This window comes from Prinia subflava, chromosome 1 (genome assembly GCF_021018805.1).
Source record: "Prinia subflava isolate CZ2003 ecotype Zambia chromosome 1, Cam_Psub_1.2, whole genome shotgun sequence".
In the NCBI taxonomy this organism is placed as follows: domain Eukaryota; kingdom Metazoa; phylum Chordata; class Aves; order Passeriformes; family Cisticolidae; genus Prinia; species Prinia subflava.
This window is the reverse complement of record NC_086247.1, coordinates 20065782-20091683: the sequence shown is the minus strand read 5'-3', so window position 1 is coordinate 20091683 and position 25902 is coordinate 20065782. Positions and strand designations below refer to the sequence as shown.

Genomic DNA, 25902 nt, shown 5'->3' with positions numbered 1-25902 from the left:
TTTCAACAGAGGCTACATGTTTGAACTCTTCACTAATTTAAAGCTTTCATAAAACCTTAGAGGTTGCTGTGATCCTGATACAATGAAGAACTCACAATTTTACCCAGACTTATAATTTTAGGTAATTAAAATGAGAAAAATACAGTCTTGAAGGGTAGCTTTGGCTCATGCAATCAGATGCCAGATTGACCTTGTAACAAATCTTTTTTAAAAAGGATAAGGGATAAATACTGACTCACTCTAGTTTTATTTTGGGTATAGGATGGAATTCCACTAATTCTGCTAACATGCTTCCATGTCTCTGAATACTCATGGAGATAAGGCATTTCTCATTAAAACCACTGTTAAAATATACCTGTATTTTCATGTGGAACAGGACAAGTACCACTGTTCTTTAAAAGCTGATTTGAATGATTTCTCTTATGACTTTGCTGAAATGCCTGACTAGTCTGTCTTTCATATCATCAGTCTTGTCATTGCTTACTGTGAATTGCTATGAACTGAAGAATGTTTGACTGTGTGTGGAGGAAGCTGAGAGGCTGGAGGCTGTCTTAGGTGTTTGGTAAAGTGTGATGGCATGTCTTGAACTTCACATATCTTTATATTTTGTAGCTTGTTTCTGAAAAGAGATTCTTCATCCTGGATACCACTCAACACAAGTTGATTGTGTGAATCAAGTCTTGGTTACTGTTATGATCAAAGTATGAATGATAGGATTTTGAATTATGCTTATGGATTATAATTTTCTTGGATAGTAGAGTGTATTTCTTCAGAGGTGAGGATGAGGAATCAAGGCTCTAGATGTTTCCATATAAAATGTCTCTGAACACCGCCTTCTTTCATACTGCAGTGGGACAGGAAACCGTGCTAGGAAAGTATGAGACCACCTGTTATGGAGCAGAAAAATATGTCTCTGCACATAGAGTGATAAAACATGGATGTCCTGTGATTTAGATAGCTTCCTGTGCTATTTACTATTTGTATAACTGAGAACACCACTAAAACCCATAGCATCTTTAAAATACTTTAATCTCTTGCCACTGAAAATAGGATCATAGAATAAATTGGGTCAGATGGGACCCGTGGAGGTTTTTCCAGACCAATCTCTTGCTCCATGCAGGATTAACTTCAAAGTCAGATGAGGTTTTTAGGACCTTGTTTAACTGAATTGTAACAACCTCCTAGGAGAGAGAATCCCTAACCCCGTTGGACAACCTCTTTCAATGATTAACAACTCTTGTGATTTTCTTTTCATCTTACATACAATACAATCCCTTAATTGTTGTATTTTGTTTATTACCTGTGCATCTTCAAGAAAATTCTGTCTTTGTGTTTTCTATAGCTAAACTTCAAATAGTTGAGGGATGCAAGTAGTTCCCATCTTCCCACATCCCTCCCTATCCCAACCTTTAGGCTAAACAAGCCTGTTGCCCCCGTGTTCTCCTTGTATATTGTTTGTTCTCTTGCCTGACTGTCTTGTTTGGCCTCTGCTTTGTAACTTAGGATTGGAGGGAACCTAAGCCTTCCATAAGAGTTACATGTTATAAAGTTACATGCCATACAGGTATCAGAACAGTAAATCCATAAAATTAATTGTCACCCTTTTTTGGTAAACTCAGGACAGCCAATGCTTAACCAAGTGCCTAGATTTAGTCTCTGCATTGGTATGTGAAATTAAAATACCAGATAAAAATAATTTTTCATTCACTAAAATAGGGAATACTTTTTACTGAAAATGTTTTGAATATTTTTTTCCAACGTATTATTCCATTTACAATTTTAGACATCCAAAAAGACAATTTCTTCAAGGTAAATAACCAATAGGAATGTTTGTATTTAATATGGATGAATATGGAAAGGAAAGTATATATGTTATAGAGCTGGCATGACATGCAGTAAACACTTGTGACAAACTCTGTCTCTTTGTGCTTTATAAAGGTTTCTCGAGTGGCTAACATGCAATTTTGAATACCATTTGAATACCCTCTATTTGTCTGTAGTAAACAAACATTCTTAATTTCTGAACTCTTTGCAAGTGTAAAGCATAGATGAATGCTAATCATTTGCAGTACTGAGGTCCAAGGTATGAGCTAAATGCTGCATCCTTTTGATGAGATGACCCATTGTTTTTGTGCAGATAATTCAGGAATGACTCCCAAATTATTTTTATGAAAATGATTTCCTTTGAGCATTTTTGTACAATTTTTTTATTGTAAGATAGCCTCAATTTCACTCATGAAAGGATCACGAAATTTATTAAAATTGCTTATTTTTCACTATATCTCCCTCACTACTAGGGAAAATAAGAAAGATATATATTACTTCCTTTGATATTTATTTGTTTATCTTACTAAAAATTCTAGTACTTGCTTTCAAAATGGAAGTGACTCTTTCCTTATTTGTGTGTTGTTGTTTTTTTTTTTCCCTGTCCTTTCTTTCTTGCTTTCGTGGATATGAACTCCAGGAGGACAAAGTGGTTAGAGCCTTTTTTCTGTTTAAAGTTCTTTTCTTTTATGGTAGACTTATTTCCTGCCCTACATTTGCTCTCATTTACACATCTGTAATTCCTACTGGAGGCAAGGGGAATTACTGTCATTAAAATGAAAGCAATGCTTGGCATAAAAGGCTTAACTGTTTTTCAAATAGCTTACTAATAACCTGTGAGTTGTTGTGAACAGTATGCATGGTATTCCTCTCTGTTTGCAGCTTTTGTGAGCATGCCCCTGCCTTTCCTTTGCTTTTGCAATATATGTCCACAGCTTAAAAAAGTTAAATGTCAGTTGTGTCATAGATGTTTTTTTGATAAAATTCATTTGTATTCTTATAGAAGTGGCATAAAGTGATTGTAATGATTTTTCCACTCTGTATCACTGATATGTATGCTCTCAACATTTTAGGTTGTAAATTTTTTGGCATGGTAGTTCTGTACTGATTGTCAATGACAATACAATTAGATACCAGTAAATATTAAGAAAATATATCTGTCCTAAACCTTTAGGAATATGCCAGCAACACCATAGAGTTATCCATGAATATATATTATTTTTTAAACTGGTTTGTAGGCATACCTAAGATATAGTGCACATATTGTATTCAGCATAATGTTGAAATGATGTTAAACATTATGCATGTCACTGACATTCTGTTTGTCTTGATAATATTACACATACAATAAATATTTTAATCTTTTATTTTAGCAAGGTTTAAAATGGTAACATAAATCTGAATTTGAGAATAAGCCTGGGTATGTTTCACTATTTTACCAAATTAGTGTAATTTTTTTTAAATAACAGAATTGAGAAAACTACATGAGCCAGTGTAAATCTGTTCTTCCATCAAACTCTCTGCTCTACTCTAAAGAACTGAAATTAGGAAAGGAATTGGCCCTGTAATGCTTGGCAAATAAGTTCCTGTATGAGGTGGAGTAAAGAAATTCTTCAACGTTAGTATACTTTTAGTTAATGTATACAGAGAATGACTTTTTCCATAATAAAATGTAATTTTTATTTCCTGATAGAAGTGTCAAGGCTCACATTTGACTCTCACATGTGGTTCAGAATACTTTGTGTCACACAGAAGTTGTAAGCCACGTGCTGTTGTTACCATTTAGGACATCTCTTTAGCAAGACACATCTGGGGTCGGCCCTCTGTTGGTGCCCCAGTCTGTTAGAGGCTACACAAATTTCTTTTGGCCTACATCATCAGAGCTTGTCACAGTTAAAAGGTTGTGAAAGCTGTGAAGTAACATCAGTTTGTAGAATACAGAGGTAGCTGTCAAATACAAAAAGCAGATTAAAAAAAGAAACAATTTTCTTCTTGAGGAATGTACCCTTTCTCTATAATCTTGCAAGTAATCAGTGCATGCTAACAGTATTTACTCCTACAATCAGTCCAACAACTGATGTCTGAGATATTATCTATGTTGGAGCCATGGCAAATACTAAAATTAAAACATGTGAAGGAGATCACAGTAATAAGGTTATATTATTATCTAGCTTTACCATGTACATGTGTTGAGGAGGAAAGGGACAGAATTTCCCCTAGCTATTCAATTAGTTAAGATTTTTCCATGAATATGGACAGTGGCCCAAGTTGCTTTATGTAATGTCTGTTTCTGCTGATTTTGAAATAGACATTTTAGAAGTTATGAAGGCAGAAAAAACAATTACTATATTAAGTCAACTTTTTTTCAACTATAGTCATGGTGAAGAGAGAAAGCAGTGGTATTTTTCTTTATTTTAGTACTAACTGTAAGGTTAAAAGCCCTAGTGTATTGATTGCAGATGCTATTAAAATATGTACCTTCAATATAAACAGTATTTTTTTGTATGTTACAGCATTTACCAGTAGATTAACACATCTAGTGAAGCCTTAATATTATTTTTCATCCTTCATTTTCCAGTGTTAGTGTATAAGGTCTGAATTCCAGTATTCCTTAGGAGCCCTATTCTGTATTTTGTAACCATAGAATGACAAGATCAATAGAAAATGCTCCTAGATAAAGCTGTAGATACTTGGTGACTGTTGATGGTTTGTTGATCCATTTGAAAAACATGACTTATGAAAATGAGATAAATTCAAAGCATCAGGTCAGTAAAGAGTTAGAAACATACTTTAGTGTGTCCCCTGTAGAAATCTTATTACATCTTTTGATAAAGATTAAGATTGCAGGGAAAAGCTGGGACTGCACATGGAGTTGAGTAATTGGGACAACCATACAGCAGTTTACTGGTGCTCTTAATGGTGGTGGGGAATGGAGTTAGACGTGGATCCTGACTGTGTTTTAGTGTTGTACCATTAAACATGCACAAAGGGAACTTAGACTGCATGTCCTTCCATTCCACCTGTGAGACCCTACCTGCAGGGCTGCATCCAGCACTGGGGTCTTCAGCACAGGAAGGACATGGACCTCTTGGAATGAGTCCAGAGGAGGCCACCAAGATGATCAGAGGAATCAGAGCACCTCTCCTATGAGGAAAGGCTGAGACAATTCTCCAGGCTGAACAATCCCAAGAGCAGACTCTGGGAAGAACTTATAGCAGCCTTCCAGCACCTAAAAGGGTCCTATAAGGAAGATAAGGACCAACATTTTAGCAGGGCCTGCTGCAGTAGGAAGAGGGGAATATGATTTTCAAGTGAAGAAGAGTTGGTTTATATTAGATATGAGAAGGTTTTTACCATGTGGGAGGTAAAATGCTGGAACAGGTTGGCAAGAGAGGTGATGCAGTGGCGTTCTGAGCTACCCATCAAGCTGAAGATGTTCCTGCCCATGGCAGGGGGGTTGGACTAGGTGAGCTTTAAAGGTCCATTCCACCCAAACCATTCTGTGATTCTATGATGTTAATACCTCTTCAGAGTGCAGCTCACTGTGCCTGTTTCCCCACAGAACACGGGAATGATTCATGAATGTCTCAGTCCTTCATTAGTCAGGTATATAAAGAATATTTACAAAATTGAGACTCAGTGTCTCAGAAAGGAATAATTTAAAATTAAAATAGTTAGATTGTGTCTGAGAAGGAAGCTGTTGATGTTTTAAAATTGAAATATAATGTGATTTTTTTCCAACTTCTAGATGTTTTTTCTTTAAGAAACAAAGATTTCCTACATTTCTGTCACTAATTTCCAGTCAAAATGTGACTATAAGGTAGAGATTTCTTTGAAAAACCAGAGTCAATTAAGGCTGATAAAAATGAAATTGAATTAAAAAAATAAAGAGACACAGGATCATCTCCCTTGTACTTAGATTTTGACAATTATATTCCTAATTAAATAACTTTATTGAAATGAACAATGCCATTAACTAGAGTAGTGAAATTTTGTGACTATATCACTGAAAATCATGGAAAGTGTGATTAAACTGATGAAGAACTAGGAAGTGCAATACAGTTTGGGCAAAAATATATCTTCATTTTAAATAGTAGAAAATGAAAATTGGTAGAATTTTTAAATTTTTACTGAGTGTTATCCTGAATTTAAATGAAATTATATACTTTGTAACTTGGCTTGGAGACCATGACTGTAAAGGAACCACTGACACTGTGGAGACAACAAATAAGTAAGCAACCTAATACATTTTTGGAAAGAGCTGACAGGAGAAAATGTAGTTCCTCTGCTTTGCTGGTCATTGTCTGGCTTTTTAAATCAGATAAAATTCCAGCGGAGTGTTTTGTTATGGACATTTGAGGTTTAGATATATCGGTTCACATTTGTTAAGTGTTTGTTTTCAAGTGATAAGTTTTGTAGTGACATGAAATCAGCAGTGGCGTGGCCCTCAGAACTTCTGATACTTTTTTGGTTTATTCACCTCTTCCAGTAGATTCAGGACCTTGTTTTTAGGGAATCTGTTTTAAACTGCTACAGATCAAAGCCTTCACCAAAACTGTTTATAATTTTGTATAGCATAAACCTGTTTTTTTTAATTCCTGTGAAAGGAAATAAAATATTTTGCACTTTCTTTGAAGTAAGTCTTCTACTTTTCTGATGTTGTTAATTTTGAAATACTTAAGACAGAGACAAATAACTTATATTTAAAAATCTATTCTGAGATCTCTACTAGACCTAAGAACTTTTTTCTATGACAATTCTATATAAAATGACAGTAGAAAAGATAAAAAGCAATTATCATAAGGCATTAGTCTCCATCCCTTTATCTTACTGCAGTTAAAACTTCCTATTCCCCAATTTTCTTCACCATGTTCCGAAGTAATCAACATTGTTATTCCAGTCAGGAGAGATCTAGGTGTTGATGATAATGCTTTCTGTCACTTTTTGTGAAAATTTCACTGTTAAAAAGAAAGTTTTTCTCATTTTACTTCTGCCATTCTGAAGGTGTCCTGGGCCCCACCAAATTCCATATTATTTCTAAACCGTCAATGTTGTAGGTCTGTATCTCCACAGCACCTGAGAACTTTCTCATCTGGAACTGAACAAATGTGAGAAATATTTGTAGAAGCCATAGGTTGCTTCTCCTTTCTCTGTCTTTTTGCTATTGGAAAATGTGGGAAAATTTTTACCCTGTTCTTGACACTTGACTCAAGCTGATTTTGTGTGTTATGAAGAAACACACTCAGAATCTCATCAAGATTTTCATGGCCTGTATAAGATCTGTGTTGTGTTTTTGTTTTTTGGTTTTGTTTGTTTGTTTGTTTGATTGGTTTGTTTTTTGTTTTGTTTTCATCAAAGAAATACGTTAATTTCCAGATCACTGAAATTTGGAAAAAATCCCTTTTTTAGAAAGAGACTCACAAAAACAGTAGAATATGTCTTATACTTAGAATACCTCTGACAAAAGTCTCCTGTACCAGCTATTATGTAGGATCATTTTCTGAGATACCTCTTTGCTGTGGGAAGCTTAATGATTTTCCTCAGCTCTTGAGTATTGTCTTTCAGATTGGGATCTCTAAAAGTTATTCAGAGTTGGCAACTTAGATCTTCCTGAATCCACCTGGGCCACTTGTCCAAGCCTGTTCTCTGATCCTGTTTCTCACATATCCATTTGTCTAAGCTGCTCTCCTTTATCTTGCTGCATTCAGACTGTGCTCTTGTTTCCTTGATCACTAACAGAAAGCACATCCAGTAGCAGAAGGTGAACAAGCTTCTTGGTAGAAATTGGATTGCCAAACATATTTCAATACTGAGGTTGCTCCTTTTGCCTGTCAAAATTATCCTGCAATCAAGTCATGTCCTCAAAATAAGTTACCTGGCTTTATTTCAATGTTTTCAAGACTGTCATGTGTCATGATAGAATGTAGTCAGTATACACAGGTTTTTAAATCTGAAAGTAGCAGATTTAAATTTGCCTGAAATCCTGGTGAAGACTATACATAGTAAATACCTCCTACTAATGGTTAAATTGGCATACAAATGTTTTCTTCAAATTAGCTCTCATGTGTTGTTAACTTTTAGGGCCTTACTGTCATACCAAAACATACTGTCAGTTGGCCATCACAGTCAAAGAACAGGGAGATTACATTACACTGTAGTCCATAGTCCAGCTTTTCATTAACCTCTTTGAGTTATTGGAGATGTTGGGAGACTTTTTTTTTTCTTTTTTTTTTTTTTTTTTCTTCACTGCAATGCCCATTGGCCTATTTTCTCATGCACAGATCGTTGGCTTACCCTTCACAGTGTTCAGGCAAAGGGAAAAGTCTTCCTAGGAACTGCCAATCTCCTTCTCCAGCTTCTGCTTGAAATTTAATTGGAAAATAAAAATAGAACAACTTCTTCACATGATGTAGCTTCAAAATGGTCTTAGCTGTTTCAAACTAATGGCTAAATGGGGTTTTAGATCCATGTAAGGAGACTTTTCTTTTGTTATCTATGCTCTGTGCTTAAAGAACACACTCAGCTATGTTTCTTGCTTAAGAATGTACAGAAAACTATGAAAGTGACTCTGAAATTCTTTTTACCATCATATTTGTACTTCTGTATTAGATGAGCAAGAGTTTACATGCCCAAAAGCTTCTATAATTTTTTTCACCCCCAACAGTCAGTGTAAAAGACACTAGTTCTTCCTACAAACCTTGTCATTTATATATACACTATGGTGGTGTAATTTTACCGTACAGAAATTAGAAGTAGCTGGTTTGGTTTTAGATGGAATTTCTGGAAAGCACTAGAGATGATTTAGAGAGTCTGGTGAAATTAGTGACTAGTTTTTGTGACTAGTTTTTGTTTTGCTAGCTGTTTTTGCTATCCTGATAGCACTAAAAATTTATCTTTTAACTTCAAAATATTCAAAATAAATTAATTTACCATTGAAATTCTTCTTCAAGCTATCCTAAAATAATCTTGTCTTAAAACAAGATTAACATGGAACATTGCTGTAACATTGCTATACCAATAAAAGCTATAGCACCTGAATAAATTTTCACATTTTTTCAAAATAATAGAGCAAGAGCAATTACAAATAGTAATTCTGGAACCAGAAGATGAAATAGTTTTTGAGCAGTAACTTTTACTTGCCACCTGTTAACAATATTCAGAAACAAAACATTACCATGTGCTATTAAGTTGCAGGTGTAGACCTTTATCAAAGGTAGCTCAGCAAATTCCTCATTTCAGTCCCAGGTGTGTAACTGCACACCTGGGACTCTTTGGACACAGTTAGACATTATGGCATGGCAGGGGATGCTATAAATGTTTAATTATCTAGATTCAGCTTCAGTGGCTGGACACCAGTGCCTATATATATAAATAATGAAGACATTGCTAGTAATAGAATAAAGTGGCAAACCTCCCAAGGTGTGTTTTTCCCCCTCAGCTGTTTACTTAGAGCTTTATTTAGTTAGCGTCTTCAAGGAATAGTTTAGTGGTAGGCTGAGGAATTAAATGAAAAAGACCTTGCTTCTGGGTTAATATCAGTTTGCTCTTTAGATTTGCTGTGTGAAAAAAAAGAATTTGCATGGCCAGCATCTGTTGATACATGAAATATTGTATGCATGGGCAAGACAGTTATTCAGCTTAGTATGAGTGCACTTATGTAGACAGTTTCAGCAGATGTTGAACTTCAGTGCATTCAAGGAAAAATTTAAATAAATGTGGAAAATCCTGTGTTTAAACAATAAGTCACCTATGAACTATCAACTGGATATTCAAAAATTAAAACTTCCTTGGTTTGAATTATTATAAAGATACCCTCATTCAGCATCAAGCAGATCTACGGAAAAGCCTGGCTTTCAGGTAGCTAATTCAATTTCGGTCAATTTATGTGTGTTTCTATTTGTGGCTTTTTGAGAATTAGTTTCATATAGTTCACAAGCCCTTCTTAGCATTTTAGATCTGCAAGAAATAAAATACCAATGGTTTGTACACCAAATACGTATTAAAAGTATTTCTATTCCATATAGGGGATAATATACTTTCCCGAGATAAATCCCTACAGTGTTTTAATGATGATAGAATCCAGATGGATCTTCATTAATTTAGGTGGGAATCTGAGTAATTTTTTTTACTATGTATACCTGTACCTCCCATTCATCTTTAAATGTTTAAAGCTGGTCTGTGTTAATCACTAGTGTTCATTTCACCTGTTCCTCTTTCAGTGTAATTGCTACATAACTTCAGAGTCATGACCTGTTTAATTAAGGTGTTCTTGCTCTCAGATACTTGGTCATGTGATTATGAAAGATGATATTTATTGCTGTTAGCTATTTGGATTTCTTACCATTTTAGGTAGGCAAAGTGTGGGATTTTTCTAAGAGATTAGAATAGCTTAAACTTTACATTGAAGATAGGGTTCAAATGCCTATTTCTCCCAATGTGTGCAATTGCCTAGTGTCTTTGCATTCAATATTAGTTAATTTTTAGATTATAACACCATGATGAGTATATATGTTTTAACAAATTGATATTGCTCTGTAGGTGTGAAGCAAATTCCTCCTACTTTGCTTCAAATTATTTTTTAGTTTTATTTAATCCTTGTTTGACTTCTATTTTTTATTGACATCATTGTGTGGTCAAAGAAAACTTTCCATGTAGTGAATGTCTGGCCTCAGTAGCTTGGGAGAAGCATTATTCTTAATGTTGTATAGCAAAAAGTGAAAATTAGTTCAAAATTTAGCCCATAGATTCAGACACCAATCTCAAGTACTCATTAAAAATGCCTAAAAAGATTTATTTTATTCAAGAGAAAGTGTTTTATTAATATTGAACATGTCACAAAAGATGGTTTTGGTCAGAATTTATGTTTCCAGAGTCCTTCTAGATTAATATGATTTTTTTTTTGTTTTATAGCTTATTCATCTGTTTATCTTAATTGGCTATTTATAAAAGACTTTGAAATAAATAGCTATGATCCTAGAATGTTAGACTTCTGTAATTTTATTGTACCATAAGCTTAAAAAACTGCTATAGATATATTTAGTATTATGAATGGGATTCTGATACTGTCATAGGTAAGGGTTTGTTCATGCCCCAAGTCCACGGAATGGCTGCCTGCTGTGCAAGGGCCTTACTCAAAGGAGAACGTGCCACCAGTTACATCTTACACTTAGCAGTTAGGGAAGAAAAAGAGGGCTTTATCAGGGAGAAGCAGACCACCATCTTCACTCTCCGTGGACTTAAGTGTGGGTCCAGAATTGAGAATGAAAACCCCACCTTCTGAGAAGATTAAAAATTCTTTCATAAAGTAACCATTGTGTCAGGGTTTATTCTCAACAAAAGTGCCTGTTTAACCACTTTTCTTTCTAAAGCCTCAAACATTTAGTCTAGCTCATTTATACAGGCTGCATGCGGTGTCCTCACAGAGCTGACTTCCTTCCTTCAGCATTGTCTGTGGTGAATATTGAGAGAATGAAAGGAGAAGCAGAAGCACATGGAGATGTATCAATAGTAAGATTCAGTGGTTTGACAGGGTAAATTGATAGAAGCTTCCAGCTGTGAGTTGGAATGTAAAACTATACAGTCTATTTAGAAAGAATTACCAACAAAGTACCTGGGCTTTTCTAGGCAAATTCTATGCCCTTTCTAAGGCACAGACATAGTTTCCAGGATATACTTCTAGAAAGCCTTTTATTCTTGTGAGTCCTTCAAATACTAGTGCTAAGTTTTTCAGGACTAAATACTTTTTATAATTCAGTAATATTCTTTGAAGTCTACTACTTAGTTGTTAGCTGCAAATTGAAATTGTAATGTAGGGTTTTTTTTTGAAGAGAAATTCAGTTATTGATGTTCTTCAAGACACTTTGTCCATGACTTGTTTGCTGTTCTGGCTTTATCTGGAGTCTCATATTGAGAGTTTGGAAGAACATTAAGGACTTATTAAAGTATGACTCTCAGTTCACATACATAGACTATGGACATGAAGAGTTCTATCACGATATATTTAACTTTTCCTGCTAGAGGGAGTGATGCAAAAGAACAATGAAGCAGGAAGTGGTGATCAAACTGTAGATATAATCGTCTGAGTGAATTTGAAATAGAGCTAAGTTTTGGGAAGGTGATAATTCTCACTAATAACACTTTCTAAGCCTGCTAATTTATGTTAGCAGAGACAGGGAAGCATTCATCTAGCTGCCACTGCTGAAGTAGAAGGACTTGCATATGTGGAATTTGTAGCTATTTTAAAGTATGAAATAATTATGGAAGTACATAAACATGTCAGTATTTATAAAGTAGAAGAATAGGCAATTAACCATATTTGCTTCCTAACAAAGGGGACTATTTGACGTTGGATTAAAAAAAAAAAGAAAGATTTTTATTTCATTCCTTTTTTCCTTTGGTAAAATATAATTGCTCTCTCCAGCATATTGATAGGCTTATATACGTGACTGTGTAAGGTGTCACTAAGTCTGTTGCTTTTTTACCCTTAGTCTATGCTGTTTTGAAATTCATGAAACAAACATTCTGACATATGTATATATTTTTTTTTAATGTTAGATTTTCGCACTATTCTGTCAGGGTTAACTGTGGCTGCATCTATTGCAGGCATAAGATGTGCAGCTGTGGTGGTTTGCAACCCAGTGGAGGTTTCCAGGCTGGGAATCACAGCATTTGCAATGGTGGAGGGAGGTGATTGTCCCCCCATACCATGAGCTGGTGTGGCCTCACTGAGTGCTGTGTGCAGTTTGGGGTACCACATCATACAAAGGACATCAGACTATTAGAGTGAGTCCTGGGGAAGGAGGTTAAAGTGGTGAATATTCTCAAGGACAAGACTTAGGAGCAGTGGCTGAGGTCACTTGGCTTGTCCTGGTTGGAGAAGACAGAGGGGTGACCTCATTGCAGTCTGCAGTATCCTCACAGGCAGAGGGAGGTGGGCTGGGGAGCTTCAGGCTGGACATTAGGAAAAGATTCTTCACCCAGAGGGTGGTTGGTCAGTGGAACAGTGACCCCAGAGAACTGGACATGCCACCAAGCCTGTTCCAGGAGCATCTGGATAATGCTCATAGTGACATGGTTCTGTTGTAGGCAGTCCTTTGAGGAGCAAGGAGTTGGAGTCCATGCTCCTTATGGATCCCTTCCAACTCAACATATTGTATGACTCTCTATGTTTTACATTTTTTCTGAGAGCTGTGCTGCTGTGATTACATTGTTAGAGCCCAGGCAGCAAGTTCATGTATAGCTGAAGAATGTTTATGTGGGACTCAGTACAGCAGTAACTACATGATACTCATCTCAATTTTTCCATTACCATTATGCTACATTTCATTAGAGTTGGATCTTTCATTTTTCTCAGACAATTTCGGTAATGAATGATGACACAGATGATGTAAATGGTAGAATTCTGTTGATTTCAATTTAGTGCCATCTGCATACAGACCCCAGGCTTATTGTGCTCCTGTCACATTTCCTCCCTTTTGGCCTCTTGTTGATGTTAATATTGTGTTTTATATTTATAAATAACTTGTGAACACTTAGTGCCATTCATCTTCAGACAGTTTACAAGTGTTAATTAACGAATATGCTCAGCACCTCTGGGCTGTAGATCATTTGTTATTTTTATTAGCTGGTCCCTTAATGAAGCTGTGACATTAGGACAGATTTTTGAACACAAAGAGGCATAAATAACATCTAATTGAGACTTTTAGGAAACAAAAGTCTCAAAATGAAATCACTTTATGAATATTATTTAACATTGCCTTTGAAAGTAAAAGTCTTGGTAAAATAAAACAACTTGGAGGTGTCATTTGGATAATTTCTACTATGTCCCAAATTTGGTGGAAAACAAATTTTTATTATAATAATTTGTTTCCCACCAAAAAAATATTTAAGAATATTGTAATAATATTTATTTTAAAAAAGTTAATATTTTCAGACATTCAATATTTGTATAAAAGCTGTTAATGTCATTGTCTTGGCTAGAAAAATTCTGAAAATTAGTAGTTTTAATGCCTATTTGTATTTCCTTATTGCAACCATAACTGCCTATTTGTATTTTTTACCAAAAATCTGTCTTTTCTCCATCACAAATTTCTAATCCATGAGCTAAGTTGCTCCAACAACAGTCTTTACAGAGATAATTATTTTTTAAGGAATTAAGGGAACAAATAAGCAAAAACAATTGGACTGAAGAATTCAAGTAACTTGTTTTTGGTTTTGTGCAGGGACAGCTAAGAATTAGTGTAAGAAAACCTAACTGCTTTGCAGAAGCTTAAATTATACTAGACCAACAGAAATTATTGGTTAAACTGAAACAATGAGGATTAATTGAAATAGAGGGTAAAGCTGTAATCAACTTTCTAGATGAGTTTTTCAAGCCTTAGTAGTGGGGAAGACCTTTCATATTTTCACTAGTGGCTTTGGCATAGAGAACAAGAAAGCTGTAATTAAATACACTGGTTACACAAAGTTGGATACCTATCAGCACAGGGGAGCAATGGGATACTGCACAACAGAGAGCCAGATGACCTTCTGAACCCCCGTAGTGAAAATGAGGGAGATAAAATACCACTAAGTGTAAAATCAGGAATTTAAGAACTAATAAGGCTGTACTCTCTCAGCTACAGGCCAGGGTCTCCTGTGTGGCTCAGTCTTGATCAACAATCCTGAATTCTGCTTTAGCAGGGTAACTGAGTCCAAGCTGCTTATTAGGAGCAGTTTTTGCTCCACGCTGTTCTCCTACGATGTGTGCTGGCATTGTCTGGGGATGCTGGTTAGCAAAGGCCTGACTGTGCCAGGAAGCACAAGAATTAGCAAGAAATCCTGGCCAGCACCTGGCCCTGTGACAGGGTTATGTCTTGCTAGTATAGGCATAGTCTCAAAGAGCAAAATCTATTTGGTCTTGAAAAGTGAAAGCAGAGAGGGTGTGTGATTGGTCACTATAAAAACATCAGGCAGCAGACATTGAAGTGAGGAAGGAGCTATTGAATGACAATGACAATACTGGTACAAGAATAAATAGCAGCAAACTAGTTTGGAGTACTTGAGCACTGAAAATTGAAAGGTATGCTTTCCATTGTAGCTGTAGGACTTGGAAAAGCATTTTGATAGATTTTGGGCTCATTATTTATAGTTAATTTCAAGAAAGTTTATTATATTATGGAGTTTAAAATAAATTATTTGCTTGGAAACACCAGGCAACTGGAAGCAATCCATGAGGTTTCCTCCTATCCAGTATACTTTAAGAACTTAAGTTTCCTAAGAAAAGTGCAGGAACTGTATGCTCAGTTCTTTTGCTTTCCGAGACTGTTACAATCTGAAAATTTGATAAATATGTAGCTTGGTCAACTGTACACTCTCAGTATATTAAGTAATTATTCAAACTTCCAAGGTTAAAGACATCCTTTGTGAACAATGTTGTAAGCTCTGTTCACTTAGAGCAAGTTTATTTCATGCCAGACCCAGTGCACTTATTTAATAAACCCTCATGGCCCTCTGGAGTACTGTGTAGGTTTATGAATTCCATTTTGGAAGCAGTGCAGCTGTATTTGTTGAGAGATATAATACTGACCACTTTGTACTGTGTCCAAAGCACACCCAATATCACAATAGCCATTTTCTCACTGGAAGTCTGTACACCATTCTAGTTCTTTATGAAAGCTTATGAAGGAGCTAAGAATGGTCAGTATGGCACTGTGTAGGAATTATGCACTGTCTTCATTGGCATGGACTGGACAGTTTTGAGTTGTGCCTGTGCCATAATGAAAAATCCCAGATTATTGCCTTTACAGATCTTGAAGAATATCAGATATTTTATATATGAACTTTTTTTTTGTACAATATATTTTAGGAAGGATGTTCTTTGGCTTATATTAATTAACCCAGCTAGATTTGTGTTCTAACAGTTTCTAGTACTACTGTGCATGTAGAGGGGTTGAAAGAATGAATGAACAAAATTACTAGTGTATCTCTTAAGGATAGTAAAAGAGTGATACAAAAGAGATACATTTCCCATTAGGATAAGGTTACTGTTAGTACAAAAGAGTGGACATTTTAAAAATTGTAGTCACAAAATTTTCTCTTCTGCTTGAAATGTAGTGTCATGTAAAGATATACTGTATCACATGCACAAGAAGTGATACGCTTATTTCACTCTGACTCGGTTGTTTATGGCCATAATTACTTTTCATACATAATGTATCCATTCACTACAAAGCCAAGAGCAAATATAATCACTCCCACAGAACAAAGAATTTTTGTAGTGCAAATACACATATCCCTTAAAATATATGTACAGATGTTTGTCTCATACTCATATTACAAACTTTTCTTGGCTGGTATTGGAATTCTTGTTACATTTAATGCAGTTTTGGGGAATAGATATCCGTTTGTCATTACAGATATAAGACAAATAAATATTATAGCAGTTTTGGTGTTCAGTCAAACTGACTGTAACATGAAAATCAGTACCATAGCACAGACTAGTGGCATAGCAAAATATTGAAAAAACAGGTAATCTTTATCAACTTTTATAAAAGTCACAAATTCCGAGATTAACTTTGTTTGTGTTTCAGTGACTAAATATGTTAATGTAACAGAAGGAAATGAAAAAGGGACTTGTCTGTACAGTCAGAACAGTAAAATGAAATGGATGACTTTCTGTTCATTAAAGTTATAAACAGACTCTGCTACTTAAAATGTATGAGCATAAAGATTTATTCAATTCACTCCAAAATAATGATTTGGCGTCTTTAAAATAGATCTTAGCAGCTGCAAAAGATGCATCTGTATTCTGGACCCAAACCTCTCGAATTATGTCTCTATAGAGAAATTGTACAGACATTGCAACATTGAAAGTGTTTTCCAAAAATATGAATGTTGGCTATGGATAGCAAATGCTATATATAAGTCTTCCACAGTCATATACACTTTCATTAAAAAGGAATGTTAACCCAGAAATTTTTAAAGGAAACATATTATAGAAAACAGTACAAATTTTCCCTAATCAGTAGTGGAAATCAGTACTTTCGGCTGTAAGAGAGAACATAGGCTTCAGATGGGGAGAGCAAAAGGTTTACTGTTTCTTAGTGCAAACATGAGACATGCTTTGGGAGTGTATAGAACCAAGAAGATAATATTTTATGTTTTAGCTGACTTCTAGAAGTCTTCCAGTCTGATTTGAGGAAGATTGAATTCTAAGTAATAAGTAGGGTACTAAAAAGTCTTACTTCTGACAGGGACAACTTTTAATATTGTTATTTTACTGGGAAATTTTGAGAAATCATAATGTAATCTGAAAAAAACCCAATAATCAGAAAAGCAGTTCCATCTCATTTTCTGGGGAGATGGTGTTCAAATAGGCAAAATGAGGAAAGATTAACAGAAACAGGGACTAGAGGTAAGGAAGATACTATTGACTCCTACTGATACTGGGTCTATATTCCCTGAAGATGCACAGATTTGCTACAGTAAATTGTAGTTTCCCTCACTGCAGAGAGGAAGGTGACTCACGTTACTGAGTGCCAGGGCTGCTTTGGCAGCGTCTGTTCCCCACTGCATGTGGACTCTTTTGGATGGTATTCAGTGACAGGATAAAAAGCAACAGCCACAGGCTAAGATGCAAGAAGTTCCACCTCAACATGAGGAAGAACTTGGTAACACTGAGGGTGGCAGAGCACTGGGACAGACTGCCCGGGGATGTCGCTCCCTCTCTGGACACACTCCAAACCCACCTGGACATTTTTCTGTGTCCCCTGCTCCAGATGACCCTGCCTTGGCAGAGGGGTTGGACTGGATGATCCCTTCCAACCCTAATGATTCTGGGAACCTGTCATCAGCGTAGTGGCTGGTGCAGAGATGTGCTACGTCCCTGAAGCGAATTCCTTAGTACAGAGTGGAGCAAACATTGCACAGCTCCATGATGTAATGAAGTTTTGTACCCATGACAAATTAGGGGGAAAAATAAAAAAGGTCTAGCAGTAATGTGTTTGTAACCATGGTTAGTTACCTTGATGACCTAAGCAGAGTATTTCTACTCTTCCTTTTGTCTTCTCCTTCCTTTCAGTGCTGTAATCGTTACCTTGTATTAAAGAATTGTATCCTACATGAAATATGAGAGCCAAAACCCAAACAAAAACGTATGAAATTTGCTTAAGATTATTAGCAGCAAACACAGCAGTTAATATAATGCTAGTATATCTTAGATGCTCCTGCCAAGAAGGTGAACTCTGAGAGATTTGGTGAAATATTATGGAAGCCTTCCAGTACAATTTTTCAACTCAGCACACCTGTAATTTGAAGCAATGTTCTCAAGGCTGATGAGGATTTGGTGTAATTATTTCTTAGTTTGTAGTGTCAAAGCTACCAAACTCAAGCTTATGCATAATCAAATATACTGAGCCTTTTAATTTAATCTTAAATAAAATAAGGTTTCCAATTTCTTCTCAAGATTTAGTGTTAAACCATCTATAACTATATTTCCAGGAACTCATTCTTTCCAGTGCATGGTGTTTTTTAAGGTAGCTGTCTTTTCATGTGACCTATCTGAAAATACTAAAATGAATGACATACTATATCCTTTTATTAAACTGTGTTTTGTTTTCACTTGAAATATCTGCAGATGTAATTTCTTGATAAATATAATTCCCATTTATTGAATTTAAATTGGTATGCCAAATATATTTTGAAGAATTTTATCAAAGAACAAAAAAAAATTAATATCTTTTTAAGGACAATACAAGGAAGTGATTTTTTTGTGCATTATTGAGTGTTGTTACGTAGATGTGATATGGCTGATTATTGTAGGTTTTGCAGAATTTGTTTTATGAGCCCATGTAAAAATAAGTGTTAATAGTATGTGAAGAAAGCTTTTGAACAATGTTAGAATTGGGAGCATATTATGAATAATCTTGCCAAAAATAGTGAAGAAATCAAAAATAAGTTAGAACTTACTAGTTCACTGTATAGAACTAACCTTTAAGAGTGGAAAGCAGATGGAAGGTTTAAGGTAAATCTGTCTATTCCAAACTTGGAATACTTCTTTTCAGTGTTGTATATAAAAAAAGAAATTATTCTTTGAAGAAATGGATATAAGGGGTAATGTGAAAATGTCAGGTACGTTTAGTGGGTTCTTTTCAGCAATGAGAAGTTGATTTGAACTGAACTACAGCAATGCCTGTTGTATGCACTAGGTGGTGTTTCAGCCTTTCCTATGGAGAAGCACATCCCGATCCAGTGCCACCAGTACCGGGGATTCTAGTTCTGAACTATTTCTTAACGTTGGAGAGGAGATTTTCCCCCGTATTTTCCTTTTCAAATTGGCAGTGTTCTCGTGTAGAGGATTGATATCCATAAATTTCAACACTGATTTTTGTGCACAAAGTGTGCTCGTGACTTCTTTTAGGGAGGTGGTTAGGAGAGTTGTGAATTGGTGTAGTAATGTGCCTACCCTGGAGTGCAGATTTCTGATGTAAGGGATTAGTCCTTCTTTATTTCTATTTTAGAAGGGAAAATTCTATGTTTTCTTCTCGCAGGTTTGTCAAAATGCATGTATTGAGCACGCAGTGCAGTCGTGTGGTCTTTGCTTCTCTGCAGTGCCGCTGTCACAGCCGCAGTCGATGCTCTGTCCTGGCAGGGTCCTGGCACGGTCCTGGCAGGGTCCTGGCAGGGGCAGACCTGCTCTGCCTGTGTTGGGCTGCCGGGCGCTGTGCCCCAGGGCAGGAGGAGAGATCCTGGCCAGGAACACGCCAGCCTCCCGTCTGTGCTCGTGTGACACCCCCTTACAAGTGTGTTTGTCAATTCATTGAGAGGGCTGTGCTATAAATTACCTTTATTTTTTAAGTTTCAAGAATGCTTCTGCGTGCGGCCATAAGATGGGGAAGGCAATTTTTCCCAGTGCTTTTTGAGGGCTTCTAATTTTTGTGCTCACTGAAGGCACAAACATTTCTGTCTGTGCGACAGTTTACATTCTTCTCACTGTGTGTGATTATTTGAAGCTAAAATTATGTTAGGGTTAACCCTATGAAATCCTGTATGTTGAAGTTATGTTGGAAATAAGGCTTTATCAAAAGTGTGACCTGTAATTATCATTAAATGCTCATAGAAATGCAGAAAAAAATTCTGTAAAATCCATAAATGCATTTTAAATGCCATGTGTTTAATTTTTTTTTCAGTCTGAAATACCCTAAATAAACTTTTCAGAAATCAGCTTAGGTCAGGAGTACTCTTCCTGATTCTACTTTTAGCGGAGGTGATAGGAAATCATATTAATTCAAAGGGAACTCTTATTCTGTTGGGTGCAAAGAATAATACTGGTCATCCTGGAGTCCATTGTCTGCGGACAAAATTATGACTGTCAGCCAAGGAAAAAGTTGCCCAAGTGTTTTGACTGTAGTATCTAGTTTTTGTGATATTTTATCATCTACTAAAAGAAATGAAAATAGCAAATGAGGACTTCTGGAGATTTTATCTCATTGTCATTCAAGTTGTTGTATATTTGTATGTATACACAGTTGTTTCACATCTTGTCCTTTCATTGCTCTGACACATATATGGAAAGTTTAGAACTACTTTCAGCTGTGTACAGATCTAGCAGAAATATTAATGCCTTTAAATTGCTATTGCTTAAAGAGGGCAAAAATACTTATGTCTTGGGTTCTGAAATTTCACTTTTGTGCTTTCTCATGTACTTTCTAACTTAATTAGAAAAGGTAAAGCAGTCCTGTCCTTAAATTTGTGTTTGAATGATGTCCAGGCCTGAAGCATACACAGTTTTGACCTTTAAATGTCCTCTGAGGACATCTAATGTACCTCAGAGAGTAGCAAGATGCTACTCAGGAACCTTTTTGCCCTCAGTGCTTTGGTGGTTTGTTCTGTCTTGCTGATGTAAGCAGACATGAGTTCTCATAAATGATATCAGCCCTATAAAACAATCAGAAGGAATTTTTCTAGGATGGATTATACCACCACCATTAACTGGGCAAGTGATGCCTCCTTTTCCTGCCCCAGTTGGAGTTTGTGAATGAGGCAGTTGCTGACTTCGAGTATGAACCTTGCATCCAAGTAACCTTCTGTATGAAGCTCTCATTGAACTTGACTAGGGAGCATGGCCCAAATTATCTATTAGATAACAGCCTGGAGAGTGAAAGCGTGATACAGATTGCAACTTCTGAAATCTTGTCTGGAGGACTGAACTAGATGTATTGTGGAGGCAGAAACTACATCTTCCATGTGATTCCATGGAGCTGGCTGCATTAAAAGAGTGCTGAACATTGATGTAAGCCTTTGCACATCCTATACTCTAAACCTTTGAAAAAAAGGCAGCTTGCTGTAGGATGAGAATTGGAGACGTGATAATTGATTGAAGACTGAGCATAGACATTTAAGGAATATATAGTAGAACTGGTACAAGTTTGCCTGTGAACTTAGACAAAAATATATGAAGGGAAGAGAAAGAGAAAAGGAAGCTAAGGCTTAAAGAAAATGAAGATTAGGAGTGAAGGATGAAACTTGCAGTGAATTTATACTCTCTACAATCCAAATTTTAGGGTAACACAATAATCACTTTGAATTATCCAATGAGTTCATGACTGGTGTGTTGTATTTGATTAATTGCATTCTGATTTATTCTCATATAACATAATAACTGAATAGTATTACGAAATTAACTTACAAATAGTTGGTGTTGTTGATTTCCTGAACTGCCATGTGACTAAGGTGACCACATAAAAAAGTTTTGCAAAGAAGTACATTTTAGAATATTAAAAACATTTCATTACTATATGCAGGATCACGCAACTGGGAAGCTGTAATAATTTTAATAATTTAGTAAGTGTATAGTGAAAGCTAAATTATGGGTATGAAGTGGAGAGAAACACCACCTTATACATTGCATTATTTTAGTTATAAAATAGCTTTAGTTTAAAATTGCTCTGAAATTGAAGTCACTTGAAGTCAGGGTCTTCATGTAAGCATTGGATATAGATCACCATGGAAGTAAATCAGCAGAGCATTTTGGAGAATCATAAAATTACTTGTTTGAAGCAGCAGATGACCTTGTCTAAAGTTCCTTACTTTTAGTGAGAGAATTAAAATGAAATAAAAGTTTAATGATTTTTTAATTTATTTTTTCTCTCCTCCTCAAATTATAGTGTTAAATTTCAAAGCTTACATTTATTACCACTAGAACCTCAGTATTAGAATGTTTCCATTTATATTGCTACTATCTGTTGTTTTTCCTTGTATTACAAATAATGAAAAAAAAAAGATTAAAAGTATTTTTCTTTGTATTTTTTTCCAAAAGTAGTTACTCCAAGGTTGTACAGACATATTTTATTGTATTGTAGCTAAGATATTGTAATTTTAATAGAATAAAAACTGTAGTCTTCTTATCTTTGGAAATGGTAACAGTTAGTTGATGTGTGCTTGCTGAAAACATATACAGTGTTTACTAGCTAACAGATTTTACATTTGAATGTGTCTGAACAGGTAATGTGGGTATGTAACTTGTGCCGAAAACAACAAGAAATCCTCACAAAATCAGGAGCCTGGTTCTACAACAGTGGATCACACGCACCACAGCAGCCAGACCAAGAAGGAATTAGAGCTCTGAGGAACGAGGAGGCACCTCAAGAGAAAAAAGCAAAACTGCAGGAGCATCCACAGTACCAGGGACCATCAGGTGACATATCCACACAAGCTTTGGACAAAAACAGATCTCAAGGGCTCACAAGACAAGACTCAATTAAGAATGGCTCAACAGTAAAGCATCATGTAACAAGTGACACATCAGACAGGTAAGGAAGTATTTAATGATTATCCTGATAAGATCTGATGAATTTATGCTACAAATATGATTTTATCTTTTAAAATTTTGTCCCGTTTTTATTCTGTAGCCTATAAAATACATACTGAGCATTTAGAAGAAGCACTGAGAAGACTTTTGTTGGTTTCAGATGGTCATAGCCATCTGAAACCAACAGTGGGCTCTTCATTGCTTCTCACTGAAAAATGTGGGACATCACAGTATCACTGTGACAGAGTTAGTCCATGTGTCCATTTAACTTTGTCAAATTACAGTCATTGAGCTGTGCAAGATTTTACCATATTTCTTTTATGGTCACTAACTTTATAGTAAATCCAAAATAGGACTCAAAAAGGCAGATTAATGGAAAACAGCATCTGTTCAGACTACTGAATTAAAACATCTGGTTGTATTTGCAGCCTATAGTATTGAGGACAGTGGAATCTTTGTGTAATGACCTGAGCCTTTTCATGGTTTCTCAGCTTCTTGCTGTTGGTTACTGTCATTAGTATAAACATTTTTCCTTTCCCTGGTTTATGTTAACATCACTTTTGCTGTTTGGAACTGTAACTCTCTCAGTGCTAATGTAATAAGAGTTGGTTTAGCCAGAGAAGGGAGCAGGAACTTCCGTCTCTTTTTCTTGATGTGATTATACCAAAAGACACCTTTTGAAAGAAAACTCTCAACCTCAGTGGCTAGGTTTTATGGGAGCACAAAAATAAAAATGGTTTCATTGAATGAATTTAATTTTTTCCTTAACAACAGTGGTGTAGAACTTTAAATATGGGAAGGGAAAGATGAGAGTGCGGTTGCTCAGGTGTTTCCATGGAAATGATATCCTCACGCACATGTGAGAGACCTCCAGCTGCCTTGGAATTTGGCAGCCAGAGCAGTATAATCTGGCAGCTTTTTTCTGCTGCCCAGATATGACCTCATTACAGCATTTATTCTGAGAGCTTGAAACAAGCTAGATGTATATAGTGTCTTCTGCATTTAGTATACTAAAATAGTTTTCCTTTTTCCTCACCTCTTGTATTGCAGCACATTTTATTTTCTATTTTTAGTCTTACATTAGAAGAAATTGAATGTAATTAATCCAACCTTTTTTTCTTTAACTTATTCTAACTATTTGTCAGAGGTATTTGCTCTGATATTGGCTGTTCTGTTGGCAATTGATATTGCTCTGATAGTTGTCCTGAATGCTCCTCAGTTACACATGCAGTCTCTGAAAAACACAGCTGGGACTCTAACCTGACACTAGGGAGCAGGAGAGACAGAATAATTATTCTGTGGTTCATTTTTTCCCTTAATGATCCCAGGAAATTGATATAATAGATAATGTGATAATTTAAAAAATTCCAAACTCTTGTTAGCAGCAACAATTTAACTCTGAAAGAGTTTTTAGATTATATATGTGCAGAAATATGGAGGGAGAGAATGATATAGAAATAAATATATAACTGAGATATGCAATATGCATTTACCCTAAATAGAGTTAAATGATAAACATGGACAGTATAGAGTGAAATTTTCCTACAGGAAGAATGTAAGCTTTGTCACTGAAATTGAAACTATTTTGCTGATTGTGATCACTTCTACTCGATATATTATTTAAGTTCAGATACAAGTATGCTTAGAATAAGATATATATTATATACTACTGAAGGATGGATGGTCTTCTGAATAATTTTATTCCCTAGTGTTCCTCACATAGACCTTTTTTTTCTGGACTGAATGAAGAAATTCCTCCATGATGCCCATTCAAAGTTGTACTGGTCAAATGTGCTTTTGAAGGAGAATATCAACAGCTCTGAAAAAGACTACCCCAGAACTCACTGGTGGGGAAAGACTTTAAGTTTGGATCTCTATGTGCTGTGGTGCCATTGCTATTCTCATCATTAATCCTGGGAAGGCTTACAGTTTGTGTTGTTTTTGGCTGGGATGAGTTATTTTTCTTCACAGTGGCTGGTATGGAGCTATGATTTGGATTTGTGCTGAACACAGGGTTGATCTCAGAGAGATGTTTTTGCCATTGCTGAGCAGGGCTTACACAGAATACAGGCATTTTCTTGTACTGCCACCCTGGTGAGGAAGTTGGGGGTACACGGGAGGTTGGGAGGAGACTCAACAGCTGTCCTCAGTAACTAAAGTGAGGTGAAGAAAGAGGAAGGGGGGACATTTTCTATTCTTAAACTAGGTATCTGCAGAAATTGAGCAACCAACTAGTATGTTAGACCATTTGTCTACAAGAAGGAGTTCTTTGAGAAAAGCTTAGTCATTCAAAATGTCCAAAATAATAAGGAAATACACAAAAACATCTCAAGTATTTAGAAGTGGTCGTTGCTTGCCTTGCACAATCACAATAATGGAAATAAGTAGAAAGTGAGGACTATATTTTCCATCTTATTTTTCATCCCAAGGACATTAGTGTTGACACAAAAAATAATTTAAAATGTTAAAAACAATAATCACTTGTGAAAGCAAAGGTATTGCTAAGACTTTCTACTCTTGGATTATGATTTGAATAGAAAGGTAAAATATATTCTTTTCATCAAAGGTTTTTTAGCTCTTTTTATAGCTTCCATGGGTGTTGCAGCAATCGTTGCTTAGAAGTTCTTTAAATCAGGTATCATATAGCTTATCTTGGTCATCTGGAGACACGTTGGTCACAGGTTAAAGGGCAACATTCACTCCTTTAAAGATCATCAATGTCCTTTCTTTCTCATTTCTTACTGTGCCTTTTCTGGTTGTGCTTTTTAGGTTTTCCATCCTTGAGTAGTACTCACCATTTCTTCTTCCTGTTTTGTTTACTAGTATTATTCTTCATTAAAATTTTATTGTTTCAACCATTGGACTAGTATGCTGTTTCCTTGATGTAAGCAACAGTCCCATTTGCAATTGATAGATCCCAGCCTGTTTAGACAGATAGATAGGTACCTGATTATAGATCTTCTCTGACTGATCTGTAACTTATTGCCTGAAGAAGCCTGGGATGATTTTGAATTGCACATTGATTTGAATTCTCCATGGACATTTCTTATATTGGATCCATTACAGAAAAACGTAAAATGGGAAAAAAAAGTTCAGAAGTAAGTTGCACTTACCAAGAGCAGAAGAGTTTTTAATTACTTCTCTTTTTCTAGTTCATATAGTAGAATCATAGCATGGGTTAGATTGCAACCTTACAATCATCTAGATCCACACCATCTGCCATTGGCAAGGACACCTTGCAGTGCACCAGTGCTCAAAGCCCCATCCAGCCTGGCCTTGAACATTTCCAG

At 35.8% G+C, this 25902-nt stretch overlaps 1 protein-coding gene across 25 annotated transcripts in view; it reads left to right on the top strand.

Moving 5' to 3' along the window:
• The window catches only part of RIMS2 (regulating synaptic membrane exocytosis 2), a 446716-nt gene that overhangs the window by 90434 nt on the left and 330380 nt on the right, over nucleotides 1-25902 (top strand). For 13 of the 25 annotated variants that reach the window (XM_063389567.1, XM_063389469.1, XM_063389435.1 and 10 more), the window contains 2 exons: nucleotides 2465-2476; nucleotides 22306-22613. In XM_063389567.1, the coding sequence (XP_063245637.1) occupies nucleotides 2465-2476; nucleotides 22306-22613 (320 nt within the window). The remainder of the gene's footprint in view (nucleotides 1-2464; nucleotides 2477-22305; nucleotides 22614-25902) is intronic. The other 12 variants (XM_063389634.1, XM_063389477.1, XM_063389557.1 and 9 more) reach the window with 1 other exon arrangement.